Source organism: Coregonus clupeaformis, chromosome 10 (genome assembly GCF_020615455.1).
Source record: "Coregonus clupeaformis isolate EN_2021a chromosome 10, ASM2061545v1, whole genome shotgun sequence".
NCBI lineage: Eukaryota > Metazoa > Chordata > Actinopteri > Salmoniformes > Salmonidae > Coregonus > Coregonus clupeaformis.
In genome coordinates, this window is record NC_059201.1 from 6,477,547 (window position 1) to 6,493,344 (window position 15,798).

A 15,798-nucleotide genomic window follows, 5' to 3' on the forward strand; every position below is an offset into this window, starting at 1 on the left:
CTCGCTCTCCCTCCCTCCCTCCCGCTTTCCCCACTCCCCCCCTCTCTCTATCCAATGCTACTCTCGGTCTCTCCTGTCCCCTCTCTCTCTCCCTCCCGCTCTACCCACTCCCCCCCTCTCTCTATCCACTGCTACTCTCTCTCGATCTATCACTCTACCATCGCTCTCTCTCTCTCCCTCTTTCCCCAGTCCTGCTGTGGTGAATGTGATCACGTGTTGGAGCAAGCCAGGGGCATTGTTCAGAGGCTAGAGAGCTGGAGGATAAACCAGCTTTTCGCCAGTTGATCTCTGGAAATAAGTGGCTCACAGTCCAGAACATCGCAGATCACTCTTTTTCCTAACGCATGACTAACATTAATATGAATCATAATCAGTGGCTTGGGCATAGCAGTAGAATGACTAGAATTAAAATAGTACAGTAATTCTATTCCTATGGGCTGGAGAGAGAAAGAGAGAGGTTGGTCCATTTACATTTTTACTCATTTAGCAGACGCTCTTATCCAGAGCAACTTACAGTTAGTGCATACATTTTCATACTGGTCCCCCGTGGGAATCGAGTCCAGAGCCATGTGTTAAAAATAGGTTTGTTGTTGTTTGTAGAGGGTTTCTGAATATTTGTCTCTGGGTTGGTCATTGGATGGTTAGAGATGTATCCATCCAAAGGGAGTCTGGGGCACGTTGTTGGTCATAGTGCACAGAGGGCCTCTGTATTTGAGTCCATCTCACTGTCATAGGCAGGCTACCACGCACACAGCAGAGAAGGAACAATCAATACAAGAAAACACCCTGAACTTGGAAGTCAGCACTTATCCAGGAGACTGCATTACAGAACGCTCAGAGAGAAAGGTGTCCTGCGCAGACATTATTCTCTACCCAGTAGAATAGGGAATCGTGCCAGGTTTGTGCGTGACATTTGTATCTCTGCAGCATCCAAAATGGTTGAATTCCACTTAGCTTAATAGGCCGGTGGTGCGTGTGTTCTCAGTCAACCCTGCCAAGGCCTATCCCCTGACCCACATGGCTACCCAGAGGAGAGGAGAGCACATCCTACCCTAGTCCCTCAGGGCACAGCTGTTCCACAGGACAACAACACATGGCAACAGTCTTCCCGTTTACTGGATGCGTCGTAAAAATATTCTTTATTTGACCACCAAAAAACACAAATAGCAAAGGAATGATAAAACAAAATGGATCAATCAGGAATCAACCACAAACCACAGCCTAAACGGTTTAAAAAGACTACACTAAGAGAACAGAACAGAACAGCAACACGACTTCACACTGAAACAACAGTCAGTAACTATTCAACAAGTTTGAATGGTTCCAGGGGAAATGGTTTTGGTCTCTTTCCCACAGCCACTGTATGAGTCTGCCAAGCGAGACTAGTTTTGGTCCAAGTGCATTAAGAACAAACAGACAGCCGTTGAATGTTAAAGTCATCCGCTCAGCTCATGGACAAGCACAGCATTTCAAGCAGGGTCTCATCTTATCTTACATTTTAGAAGTAAAAAGAAAAACTAATCTCTCTGGAGTATACAATGACAACACACATAATTCAGCTCAGTGCACGGATGCTTACTATCGCACATTATCTCTCTTCATAAATATCTAAAATAGATACAGAAATACCTTTCATTTTATTTATTTTTTTACTCGGTTTAGCGGACTGTCTGGACTGCTTCGTTATGGTTCTTCTCAGCATCATAATATCCCCTGGCCGTGTCCTAACCTGATCCTAGATCTGTTTGTCCCATCCTGACAACGCCCATGTTTGGCACCATAGGTAAACAATAGGAGTTGGCCAAACAGATCTGGGATCAGGCTCATACAAACAATAGCTTTGTTTACTAGTGTAGCCTAGTAATTTACAGTGTTGATTGTATACAAGCAGTGTACTTTAAGGTCCCTGTCCTCATCTAGCTGTCTAGGTATTCAGTGCCTTAAGTGGAATAAAAAAAATATTCTGGTACTCAATTTAATTCGACAGTACTACGGTTTCTATACAGTACTAGTGTTCACTTTGTACCGATAAACACCAGCCCAACTCTAGCACTGGTGGTATTGCTGAGATGGGTTTTCTTTAGACTAAAGGGTCTGTTACTAGTGGCAGTGAAAGTGCTACGCTCCTTCAACATGCATTGCATTAAATCTTAGATCCTATATCACAGTGCTGCCCAACTCCGGTCCTTCATTACCCACAATAGTACATATTTTCGTTGTGGTCCCAGGCCAAGCACACCTGATTCTACTTGTCAACTAATCATCAAGCCCTTGACTAGTTGAAACAGGTGTTTTTGTCTGATGGTAGTACACAAGGACCTGAGTTGGGAAACACTGATATATCATTTAACAATCATGCCATATGAACCATACACAATATAACAGAAACAACTTTAACGCTAACGTTGTATGAATATATAAACCACCCTGTTGTGAGAGGGTGGTTGCCAAGGAACAGAAATAACAAAAAAAAGGGCTAATCATTCAGTGTCTCTTCTAAGTCAATATTTGTATTGGACCTATTTCAACACTGGACAGCTGAGCATTGTCCATTTCTGACAGTGTTGACACATCAAACACCTAAAGGGCTTTGCACACTACTGAGCCAAACCAAGCTGTTCTGAGCTGGCCTAGTTACACATCCAACATAGTTGTCGGAAAAATGCTGAAAAAGAGCCAGCACAGTTTGGTTGGGGTTGGTATGGAAGTCTTACAATAGTTAATACAGTATCTATGTGGGTTTATATAACATAAACAAGCTGGATGCAACATATTATGAACAACTGGAAATTGTTTGGTGCCATATGAAACAATCAAACGTCTATATGACCTGAAGGAGCAGTACTGGTAGATTCTTCTCTTGGTCACTGTCCCAGATTAGACAAACACTCTTTGTCACATAGAGTATTTACTGTGATCTCCAGTCCCAGGTGTATCCAACACAAGCCTTCACATCTCTACATGGACATCATGTAGGTCTGAGAGTTCCAATTTCTTTCTTTCAAACTTTTTAAAGTCCAACTTCCCACTCATTTTCTTTTTTTCCCGCCTTTCTTTGCCTCTTCGTCGATGACCCTTCAGTGAACTTGTCGTGACTTCCTTCTTCCTATTTTGGGGAGCGCTGCCTGGCCAATCGCTTCATGAAGCAACAGGTTACCGTGGCGATAATGACCACGCCCACAAACAAGGCAGAGGACATGCCCACAACCAAGGGGATGAGTAGCAGGTCGGCCGCTGCGGAGAGAGAGAGGAGGGAGGAGAGAGAGGAGATAAAGAGGGAGGGAGATAGAGAGGGATGGATGGAGGGAGGGAGGGAGGGAGGGAGGGAGGGAGGGAGGGAGGGAGGGAGGGAGGGAGGGAGGGAGGGAGGGAGGGAGGGAGGGAGGGAGAGAGAGATGAGTTAGTCACGTTTGGAAACGACTAGCTTTCCTCATAAACCGTTTCCTTTACAATTGGGAGTATTAGACAGGATGGCAGTATTAGACAGGATGGCAGTATTAGACAGGATGCCAGTATTATTAATAACAATAACAAGTAATTATTTGTTACCTTTATTTCTTATTTTTTTAGGTATCCTTTCTTAAAACTGCATTGTTGGTTAAGGGCTTGTAAGTAAGCATTTCACTGTAAGGTCTACACCTGTTGTATTCGGCGCATGTGACAAATAAAATGTGATTTGATTTGATTAGACAGGATGCCAGTTTTCGACAGGATGCCAGTATTAGACAGGATAGGTTAGCCATGTTTCGAAGGTGACTAACTATGATCCCTAATAACGGTTGGCTAACAGCCTCCAGATGACAGTGAGCGGGAGAGTGAAAACAGAGGAGACATACAGACACTTCCCGACTACCATCTGTGAGTCACAGAGCCACTCTTTGTATAAGGAACTAATGTTGAGTGTGTCCTGCTGCAGTGTGTCCACTCCCTGTATGTAAAACACCTAGCAGTCACAGACCCAGTGACTCACCTCTGGCGTACAGGTAAACCCTGACCGTCTCTGACTGGGCCCTGGCCCCGGTGTTGTACCATCCTCCATGAGGGTCTTGCCCCCACACCTCAGCCTGGCAGACAAACAGACCCTGGTCCTGGGCAGAAAAGATCCTCAGCCTGTAGGTGCCTGGGGACACCCGGTCCATGCTGACCTGTATGCCAAAAGGACCGCAATGGAAAAAGGTCTTTTAGCAGACGCATTTGAGTCTTTTAGCAGACGCACTTCAGTCTTTTAGCGGACGCATTTTAGTATTTTAGCAGACGCATTTTAGTATTTTGGCAGACGCTGTTATCTAGAGCAATACAGTGCATTCAAATAAGGTAGGTAAGAAAATCACATATTAGTCATTACAATTGTGTTCTCTTTGATATACTTTATTGTGTTATCCTTGATAGTATTTTTTTAAACTGCCAAATAAATGTAACCAATCACCTCAGAGCTGCTGTTCTTATAGAGCCTGGACAGGCCCTCATAGGTAAGTGAGGCTAAGACCCTCCCCTTCTCCTCTACTGACGGCTGGTCACCACCCTTCTCTATGACCACGCCCCCTGTTGTAGCCCCACCCTCCTGGGCCGGGAGGACCGCCCTCTGCAGCCATTGGACCTCCACCTGTGCGGGGCCGGTGGTTACCACGGATATGTTGCAGAGCAGGGTGATGGTGTCCCCTCTCTTCAGGAGGGGGCCGCGGGGAAGGTTGGCTACTGCTGACACCTTCACCTCTGTAGGGACACAGGGACAGAGAGAGATGGTTGCAATTAAATTAGGTTAAATTAGCATAAAAGTACATCAATTAGGTTAACATAGGTTAAATTCAATTAGGTATTTGGTTGTTAATTCAATCAAACCTGTCATGGCAATGCTCATGTTAATGTAGTATATTTGTTTACAAACTACTGCCCAGCCTCGTAGTAGGTCAAGTGGTTTTAGGCTCTTAGCTTTACCAGGGCAACTTCCAGAACTCTGACTTGCATTTTACATTTTAGCAGACGCTTTTATCCAGAGCGACTTACAGTTAGTGAGTGCATACATTTTCATACTAGCCCCCCTGGCCCCCCGTGGGAATCGAACCCACAACCCTGGCGTTGCAAGCGCCATGCTCTACCAACTGAGCTACACAGGACTTAACTTGTAGACAGCCACTGGCTGCAGTCCCCAGGATCCCCCTCTGCCAGAAGGGTGTAATTCTTTGCTGTCAAGTAGATTGAGGGAGTTTTCTCCATTACACCAATACATCCTTTTAAATCCATGAGGGGGAGTGAACTAGGGCCCAGTTAGTGGGGAGAAGGCAGGGTGGAAAACTAGTCTTTAGGTCTTGTATCTGTCTTTTCTCTTACCTTTGGTCTTGAGGTTGACGGTGACCCCCTCTGACCTCTGTGTGATCGTAGCAGCACTGGAGGGCCCTGGGTTAAGCCTCCCAGCGTAGACGCTCACAGCACAGCGGTACACCCCCGAGTCAGCTGGGTGAGCAGAGAACAACCTGAGAGAGTACCGCCCCTCCACCTCCTTCTCCATGGAACCCCCTCCACCCCGACCTCCCCGGCTGGAGTCGTCCCCCCAGCTCACCACCCCATCTGGGCCGTACCTGGCCACCTCCACCTGGGAGAGGAGAGAGACAGAGATAGAGAAAGACAGAAAGGTTAACCTTAGTCGTGTTTGGAAAACGACTAGCCAAACAAGCATTATTTACTTTCTGATCCTATATAACTGTTGACCAACAGCCTTCCTGGCTCCAAATAATATGTTTTATCTACAATTGGAAGCATTACATACTATCAACAGCAAATAGCTCAATTATTTGGCACAGTTTACAATTTCATAATTAAAAGGACAACTTCACACAATAATTGGACAACTCTGTAATCAATCATCAATCAATTTTATTTTATATAGCCCTTCTTACATCAGCTAATATCTCGAAGTGCTGTACAGAAACCCAGCCTAAAACCCCAAACAGCTAGTAATGCAGGTGTAGAAGCACGGTGGCTAGGAAAAACTCCCTAGAAAGGCGAAAGCCTAGGAAGAAACCTAGAGAGGAACCAGGCTATGAGGGGTGGCCAGGACTCTTTGACAAAAATTCCTTAGTGGGCTAAAAGGAAGATCCTAATAACCAATAACAATAATCAATACAAACCTCCACCCCTCCGCCCGTCAATGCCCTGTCCTCGCTGCTCACGGCGCCCCTCCTCATCCACTGGACCAGCAGGCCCGACCGGCCCCCAGGGGCCAAACCAGACACCTCACAGGTCAGAGTGAGAGGGGAGCCTAACTGGAGAGTTACCTCACCTCGCGGAGTGGACGTTACAGTCAGGGAGTCAGCTGGAAGGAGGAGGAAGAGGAGGGGGTAAAGGAGGAGGAAGAGGAGGGAGAGGAGGGGGTAAAGGAGGAGAAAGAGGAGGGGGTAAAGGAGGAGGAAGAGGAGGGGGTAAAGGAGGAGGTGGAGGAGGGGGAAAGGAGGAGAAAGAGGAGGGGGTAAAGGAGGAGGTGGAGGGGGGGAAAGGAGGAGGAGGAAGAGGAGGGGGTAATGGAGGAGGAGGGAGAGGAGGAATAAAGGAGGAGGAGGAAGAGGAGGGGGTAATGGAGGAGAAGGGAGAGGAGGGGGGTAAAGGAGGAGAAGGAAGAGGAGGGGGTAAAGGAGGAGGAACAGGAGGGAGAGGAAGGGGGTAAAGGAGGAGGAACAGGAGGGTAAAGAGGGGGTAAAGGAGGAGGAACAGGAGGGATAGGAGGGGGTAAAGAAGGAGGAACAGGAGGGAGAGGAAGGGGGTAAAGGAGGAGGAACAGGAGGGTGAGGAGGGGGTAAAGGAGGAGGTAAAGGAGGAGGAACAGGAGGGAGAGGAGGGGGTAAAGGAGGAGGAACAGGAGGGAGAGGAAGGGGGGTAAAGGAGGAGGAACAGGAGGGAGAGGAGGGGGTAAAGGAGGAGGAACAGGAGGGAGAGGAGGGGGTAAAGGAGGAGGAACAGGAGGGAGAGGAAGAGGGAGAGGAAGGGGTAAAGGAGGAGGAACAGGAGGGTGAGGAGGGGGTAAAGGAGGAGGAAGAGGAGGGGGTAAAGGAGGAGGAAGAGGAGGGAGAGGAGGGGGTAAAGGAGGAGGAGGAAGAGGAGGGGGTAAAGGAGGGAGAGGAGGGCAAGAGAAACAAAAAGTGCATGATTTAATTAAGGAATTAAATGTGTTCGCTCTGCATTCAAACTAACTTCATTTGTTAATTGTCACTGTTAATAAAGGTTTATTTCCATATAGCAAGTTCTCCCACTGAAGGAGGGGGCGGCAGGTAGCTTAGTGGTTAAGAGCGTTGTGCCAGTAACCGAAAGGTCGCTGGTTCTAATCCCAGAGCCGACTAGGTGAAAAATCTGTCGATGTGCCCTTGAGCAAGGCACTTAACCCTAAATTGCTCTGGATAAGAGCGTCTGCTAAATGACTAAGATTTTTTTTTTTTATATATATATAGTTGAAAGCATCTCAAAATTCCTCCTAAAAGAGGATACTTGTAAGTAAGCTCTCGTCTATAAACAATACACTCTGAAAACTATGTTAGCTATTTCATGAAATGCTTCAACTGCGTTTATTCTATAAGTCTACTCTTAACGATGAATGAGTGCATTCTGTAATCTGCCCTAGACAAAAGGAGAAGGGCTTTTGTCTAACAGACTATGGAGAATATAATGGAATCAAGTAGAGCATTGTCTGGCTGATACAATACCAACACATAGACCTACAGTGAGGAACTAGAATACTTCAACATCTGCTACAATGCAACTTTATTAGCGCAACTGTTACATTGCAATTGTGCTCTGCTCTAGCCCCACAGCTCTAAAACACACACATATTGAGAAGAGTACAGGGTCAGCCACAGCACAGCGCCCCTGAAGCTAATGTCTCTGTTTCCCATTGTTCTAGAATGCCAGTGATGATGATGATGATGATGTCATGCACTGACTGCACTGGATAGGCCTACAGCACTCAGACAAGGCCTACTGGGGTGCTAATGGAATCTGTGGCCAAACTAGTAACAGCATCCATTGCATTACATTTTAGTCATTTAGCAGATGCTCTTATTTAGAGCCACGCACAGACCGTGTCCTAACATCTCTTTTCTCTGAACAACCCCCACACTCCACAGACAGACCAGTGTCCTAACATCTCTTTTCTCTGAACAACCCCCACACTCCACAGACAGACCAGTGTCCTAACATCTCTTTTCTCTGAACAACCCCCACACTCCACAGACAGACCAGTGTCCTAACATCTCTTTTCTCTGAACAACCCCCACACTCCACAGACAGACCAGTGTCCTAACATCTCTTTTCTCTGAACAACCCCCACACTCCACAGACAGACCAGTGTCCTAACATCTCTTTTCTCTGAACAACCCCCACACTCCACAGACAGACCAGTGTCCTAACATCTCTTTTCTCTGAACAACCCCCCACACTCCACAGACAGACCAGTGTCCTAACATCTCTTTTCTCTGAACAACCCCCACACTCCACAGACAGACCAGTGTCCTAACATCTCTTTTCTCTGAACAACCCCCACACTCCACAGACAGACCAGTGTCCTAACATCTCTTTTCTCTGAACAACCCCCACACTCCACAGACAGACCAGTGTCCTAACATCTCTTTTCTCTGAACAACCCCCACACTCCACAGACAGACCAGTGTCCTAACATCTCTTTTCTCTGAACAACCCCCACACTCCACAGACAGACCAGTGTCCTAACATCTCTTTTCTCTGAACAACCCCCACACTCCACAGACAGACCAGTGTCCTAACATCTCTTTTCTCTGAACAACCCCCACACTCCACAGACAGACCAGTGTCCTAACATCTCTTTTCTCTGAACAACCCCCACACTCCACAGACAGACCAGTGTCCTAACATCTCTTTTCTCTGAACAACCCCCACACTCCACAGACAGACCAGTGTCCTAACATCTCTTTTCTCTGAACAACCCCCCCACACTCCACAGACAGACAGTGTCCTAACATCTCTTTTCTCTGAACAACCCCCCCACACTCCACAGACAGACAGTGTTCTAACATCTCTTTTCTCTGAACAACCCCCCACACTCCACAGACAGACCAGTGTCCTAACATCTCTTTTCTCTGAACAACCCCCACACTCCACAGACAGACAGTGTCCTAACATCTCTTTTCTCTGAACAACCCCCCACACTCCACAGACAGACAGTGTCCTAACATCTCTTTTCTCTGAACAACCCCCCCCACACTCCACAGACAGACAGTGTCCTAACATCTCTTTTCTCTGAACAACCCCCCACACTCCACAGACAGACAGTGTCCTAACATCTCTTTTCTCTGAACAACCCCCACACTCCACAGACAGACAGTGACGTACCTAGTGGTTGAACCGTGAGGTTGCCAATCTCCAGGGTCCTCTGAGCGATCTTCTGCCACGCTCCATCAGGGTCCAGGATCCACTGTGACGCCTCACAGAAGTAGGCCCCCGAGTCCTCCGGGGCCACGGCACTCACCCTCATCACATAGACATCTCTCCCTCCATCTCCACTCTTCTTCACCAGCGTTATCTCTCCATCATCATATCTCTTCTGGTAGGACTCCCCTCGGCCAGGAGTCAGGCCCAGTTCTTTATCGATAGCTATGATTTCTCTCGGTGTCCCTGAGCTTGACCCCGACCCGGTCCCGCTACCACCGCCACGCACGCCGAATGTGATGGACAGGTGGGTGTGCTGTTTTGATTGGACGCCGGCGGAGCAGGTGAGAGTTATCTCCGCCCCCTCTGGCACAGGTTGGCCAGTTAGAGAGCGGGAGTAGCTAATCAGGAGAGTGTCTGGGATCACTGGAGAGAGAGAGAGAGAGAGAGAGAGAGAGAGAGAGAGAGAGAGAGAGAGAGAGAGAGAGAGAGAGAGAGAGAGAGAGAGAGAGAGAGAGAGAGAGAGAGAGAGAGAGAGAGAGAGAGAGAGAGAGAGAGAGAGAGAGAGAGAGAGAGAGAGAGAGAGAGAGAGAGAGAGAGAGAGAGAGAGAGAGAGAGAGAGAGAGAGAGAGAGAGAGAGAGAGAGAGAGAGAGAGAGAGAGAGACAGACAGAGAGACAGAGAGACAGAGAGACAGAGAGACAGAGAGACAGAGAGCAAAGGATGTATAGAGGTTAGGGTCACTCAGAGGAACACTGCTTCGGTGACAGATCATAAGTACGTTATCATTTGCTGGGGAAAGGTCATAGTAGATAAGAATAGAATTTCTATGCAAAAATGATTTTTACAATTGTGCAAAAATGTAATTACAAGTAATAAAGAATAGCGTAGACCTAAATCAGTAAAGATAGGGTGGAAAAGTATGGGACCAGTGCCAATCAGATGTGTGATAGAACAAGGCAGGACACATTCTCAACCAAGCTGTCAGAGAGAGAACAAAGTCCACAAGATAACACAGACTGCCTAAACCAGTTCCTAACCAGGAACCAGGAAGAGGAGGGCAGAAAGGTAGTGCTGATCTAGGATCAGGTCCTCCCTGTCCACAGGAAAAACGGATCCAGATTCAGCACTCCTCTTCTGGGACGCTTTGTGAATACAGGCCCACGCCTACCAACCTTTGACGGCGACCAAGGCACTGTAGTTGCCTTGGTACTTGGAGTCTGTGCTGGGTGTGTAACACTCGTATCGACCCTGGTCATCTGCGCGTAGCCTCTGGAACACCAGCCTGGCCTTGTCCCCCGAGTCCCTCTCCACCCTCACGTCCCCGGACCTCACCCGCGCCTGGAAGGACAGAAAGAGTTAGATTAGGGCTGCACGATATGGCCAATAATCTAATTACAATTTTTAATCCAAATATTGCGATTACGATTTTTGAACTGTACACTTGGAATCATTGAAATAATTAGTATTCCAATTCTATGGTTGGTGTTGGCATGACAACCAATGACAAAGACAGGTACAGTAGATGTTGTTGTGACAGGAACCAAAGTGTTGGTCAGTTTACCAAGGGACCCTTACTACATGCGAATGTTACATTCATGGTGTTTTTTTAAAAAGCAACCTCTTGCGATAAGGATTTTGCAAACATCAATTTCGATTAATTGTGCAGCCCTAAGTTAGAATAATCGATTAGTCAAAATAAACACATTTAAGAGATATTTTCCATTGGTGAACAGAGATGTGAGTAATGTTTTTTTTGTAATGTTTTTTTTTTGTGTGTGTGTAATTTCCCCCCCTTTTTTCTTCCCAATTTCGTGATTACGATCTTGTCTCATCGCTGCAACTCCCCAAAGGGCTCGGGACAGGCGAAGGTCGAGTCATGCGTCCTCCAAAACATGATCCGCCAAACCGCGCTTCTTAACCCCGCTTCTTAACCGCGGTTTGGCGGATCATGCTTTGGAGGATGCATGACTCGACCTTCGCCTGTCCCGAGCCCTTTGGGGAGTTGCAGCGATGAGACAAGATCGTAATTCAACCCGCGCTTCTCTGGTCTTCTGTAGCTCAGCTGGTAGAGCACGGCGCTTGTAACGCCAAGGTAGTGGGTTCGATCCCCGGGACCACCCATACACAAAAATGTATGCACGCACGACTGTAAGTCGCTTTGGATAAAAGCGTCTGCTAAATGGCATATTATTATTATTATTATCACCCGCCCCCTTAACCTGGAAGCCAGCCACGCTAATGTGTCAGAGGAAACACTGTTCAACTGACAACCAAGGTCAGCCTGCAGGCGCCCGACCCGCGATGAGCCAAGTAAAGCCCCCCCGGCCAAACCCTCCCCTCACCCGGACGACGCTGGGCCAATTGTGTGCCTCCCTATGGGACTCCCGGTCACGGCCGGTAATGACACAGGGATCGAACCCCAGGCTGTAGTGACGCCGCAACACTGCGATGCAGCGCCTTAGACCGCTGTGCCACTCGGGAGGCCCAGAGATGTGAGTTTAAATAAACTCATGTACAGCTAAAAGTTACCCCCACACCCCCAATAGATAAGTAAGCATACAGTACATAGCTAGTATACATGCATGCCCACCTGTCACTGTACTTTGATGGAAAACTCAGATTTATTCGTTTAAAATGAACATAGATGGCTTGCAACTAGGGCCAACTACTCCTAACCATCTAGGCCTAATTCATTATGAAAAAGCCTGCATTGAACTCCTCCCTACCTGGAAGGGTGCGTAAGGAAACCCGGGGTCCCTGGTGGAGATCACACCCATCTGTCTCCCCTGGGAGTCCTCCCTGTACAGGTACCACTCAAAGTCCTGCGTTCGGGAACCCTCGTAGCCTGATACAGCACAGGGGATGGAGAGGGGGAACCCTGCCACGCGGTATAGGGGTCCGGAGGGAAGGGTTACCTCGCGACACAGGGCGTACTGGAACACTGGAGGAGAGAGAAACAGGGGGGAAAGGGAGATGGAGAGAGAGAGAGAGAGGGGCAGAGAGAGAGAGAGAGAGAGAGGGGCAGAGAGAGAGAGAGAGAGAGAGAGAGAGAGAGAGAGAGAGAGAGAGAGAGAGAGAGAGAGAGAGAGAGAGAGAGAGAGAGAGAGAGAGAGAGAGAGAGAGAGAGAGGGGCACAGAGAGAGAGAGGGGCACAGAGAGAGAGAGGGGCACAGAGAGAGAGAGGGACACAGAGAGAGAGAGGGGCACAGAGAGAGAGAGGGGCACAGAGAGGGAGGGAAGGGAATATATGTCAGTCACGCTGTGTAGGTCTGGTATGTTCAGTGACACACCACCAGTCAATACACTGACAGACTGGCTGAACCAATATGTAGGCTATTGTACAGAAGATCAATATGTTACTTAGCCCATTATAGAAAGATGGAATTTGATCTAGTTTCAGGCATGGTTACATTTAGTTTTCTTCATTGGCTTAAACACATCACATAATTGCACAATAAAATCATAGTATTATTTATTTCACAGCACAAGACTTCATATCCTGTCATGTCAATATACTTCCTCTAAGCTCTCCAAAATATGTATATTTCTAATCTACAATGATAACGTTCTTTAGTTCCAGTTACTGACTAGTCTAAAACTAGAAACTTCCATGTAGACACTTTCAATTCCCTAAAACGATTCTAATATATTACATGTGTGGTGTAATGCAGACACGGAAACGTCCCTGTTTGATGATGAAACACATACTTCCAGAGTGAGATACTGAAACTCTGGAAGCAACCCTGACACGTAGCCTCGATCTCCTAAAGGAGATGCTGACGTAGTGAGGTGACATAGTGAGGTAACCTGCACAGGTATGCAGAACGTTGGGGGTCGATTGGAAAACGCCCTTCTCACGCTGCCCAAATTATCCACCAGCTGATCCAGAATAACTAGAAATACAGGTGCAGGGGTGTTGCAACACAGGCCTGGTGGTACCTGTCAGAGCCTGTCGCTAACACTAGGTGCAGGCTCTAGTGCAGGCTAACAGACATGACAAAGGCGTGAATTAAATAGCAGGCCTAGAGATAATGAGCTGGTAGAGAGACTGGTACAGAGAACAGGGCTTAAGAGGGATCAGGATATCTAATTAAGGCTGTAAGACTGATAGGGCTGGTCTGGAGCATAGACTGACTGTATATATGTTGGGACTGAGGTGCAGTCACTTCCCCCAGTTCTGTCTGTCTGCATATAGGCCTAATACAGTTTGTCTGTATTCAGCCTGGGAGCACAGTAGGCTATAATATGGCCAGGAGATGGATGCATGGAATGGTCACAGCCAGCACTATCTGTGAGTCTGTCTGTACGTCTGTCTGTCTGTACGTCTGTCTGTAAGTCTGTCTGTATGTCTGTATTCAGCCTGGGTAGTACAGTAGATAAAAAAAAATGTCATCAAATGATTATGTTATTCTGTGAGAGCCATCTCAGCTCATGTTTCATTTGTAGATGTAATTCCCTTGCTGAGAGAGAGAGAACGAGAGAGAGAGAGAGAGAGAGAGAGAGAGAGAGACTAGTGCAATAGGAGACTGGGCGGTAAGTGCATCACCACTAATAAATGTCCGGCTTAGAGCGAGTTGTAGAAAAAAACACCCTCTACATGTCAGATGACGAACACAGATCTCTTCGAATGCTCTTTACTGATATCCAATGCATGCAATAATACGATAATTAAATCAGACCATATGCCAGGCTGCGATGGGACAAAATGTTACCTCACCAATTGACAGATGGCACACGGTTTAAGGGCATGTTGTATGAAACATTAGCAGGTAGGCATAGTAGCTAGGTTAGACAGCGTTCTGAGAAATGACTCACCCCATTGTAAACAGATGAGAACTGCTGTCCATCGCCACGAAGCCATCATCACCATTCGTCCCGACGCCCCGCTGCAGATGGATTATGTCGATTCAGATTCCTCTGCTTGTCTCTGTGGTTGTCTCGGGATACATTCTCTCTCTCTCTCTCTCTCTCTCTCGTTCAGTTCAATCAATGAGACATCAACATCAATGTAACGTTGTATCCACATGACATATGGAACGTTGAAATATCCGATAGGCTACAATGCCATGTTGATTTAGTAGTCCCGATGTCTAACTAGCTAGCCAACCACTCAAGCTAACAATATTAATCCGCTGTAGCTATTACCGCTTTAATTATTTATCTTGCGTTAGAATGCCGTCTCTGTAATCCAGAATAGCCTAAATAATATTTCGCACACGTAATGACCAATTCATTTTTGCTCTAGCTAAATATTTGCCTGAGCACCCTTTTCCATGCAAACATGCTGTCCGAATTCAATCGTAGTTGGTATCACAGGGGGAGAGGGAGTGGGAGGGGGGGGACTCCGTAGCGTAGGAAGGGAGGGGTTTCTGGCAAGGAAAACCATCAAATAGAAGGCAGCGAATCATTGGCCGTGAAACAATAGATGGCATTCTAAGCCAATGAAAACTGAATGCGCTGAAATTGGTTAAACCAATCAGCTCGTCCATATAGCTCCGAATCCGCGCCAGAATCTAGGGCGGCCCCGCCTCCCCTGTCCACGGTTTTGTATGCAACATAGAGAATGATAGAGAAAGCATCCCTATATAGTTCCGATTATGGCGTCTGTGAGCCCACGTGCAGAGCCGCTGAGGCAATCTCCATTTTGAAGTAGTCCATATATCTTCACAAGCCTCCAACAGGGTCATCAAGATGGATCAGCAATAAAGCTGGAAGTCCCACGCAGTTGACTACATTAAAATGTTGGAAGCCACGCAGTTGACTACATTAAAATGTTGGAAGCCACGCAGTTGACTACATTAAAATGGTGGAAGCCCTCAGTGGCGCTGGCCACGCTAAAACTGTATTTTGGCCACTAGACGCCACTATCATTCTCTATGGAATGCAATGACCGATATATCCTGCCCAATGCATTATTTCTGTAAGAAAAACACAATTGTTCCAATCATTATGGGAGAAACAGGCTAGACACAGACGGTGTCCCAACCTACAAGGATGTTGCCTTTTAAGGCAGAGTGTTAAAATCGGCCTCTCCCATTCCAAAAAAGTATTACTAATTAATAATAATAATGCCATTTAGCAGACGCTTTAATCCAAAGCGATTTACAGTCATGCATGCATACATTTATGGGTGGTCCCGGGGATCGAACCCACTACCCTGGCGTTACAAGCACCGTGCTCTACCAGCTGAGCCACAGAGGACCACATTGTAGGCGCATGCCTATAGATTACTAATTGATGCCTATAGATCAGTGGAGGCTGCTGAGGGGAGAACGGCTCATAATAATGGCCGGAACAGAGCAAATGGAATGGCATCAAACACCTGGAAACCATGTGTTTGATAATAATAATATAATATGCCATTTAGCAGACGCTTTTATCCAAAGCGACTTACAGTCATGTGTGCATACAT

The 15,798-nt window shown here is 47.1% G+C and overlaps 1 protein-coding gene across 1 annotated transcript; it reads right to left on the reverse strand.

Moving 5' to 3' along the window:
• Positions 1–1,105: 1,105 nt before the first annotated feature.
• Positions 1,106–14,719, reverse strand: igsf8 (immunoglobulin superfamily, member 8). The gene is made up of 9 exons (XM_041887375.2): positions 14,202–14,719; positions 12,113–12,327; positions 10,559–10,724; positions 9,349–9,810; positions 6,126–6,310; positions 5,329–5,590; positions 4,427–4,713; positions 3,971–4,145; positions 1,106–3,234 (listed from the first exon to the last, which is right to left on the reverse strand). The coding sequence occupies exons 1-9, from the start codon at positions 14,254–14,256 to the stop codon at positions 3,107–3,109; spliced, it is 1,935 nt and encodes a 644-aa protein (XP_041743309.1). The 5' UTR covers positions 14,257–14,719; the 3' UTR covers positions 1,106–3,106.
• Positions 14,720–15,798: the final 1,079 nt, after the last annotated feature.

Excerpts from the sequence above, each read along its gene's own strand:
- igsf8 (XM_041887375.2), bottom strand. The coding sequence starts at position 14,256 with ATGGTGATGATGGCTTCGTGGCGATGGACAGCAGTTCTCATCTGTTTA. Across the intron at positions 12,328-14,201 it reads TCTCATCTGTTTACAATGGG|TGTTCCAGTACGCCCTGTGT; the intron begins GTGAGTCATTTC and ends TCTCTCCTCCAG. Across the intron at positions 5,591-6,125 it reads TGACGGGCGGAGGGGTGGAG|GTGGAGGTGGCCAGGTACGG; the intron begins GTTTGTATTGAT and ends CTCCTCTCCCAG.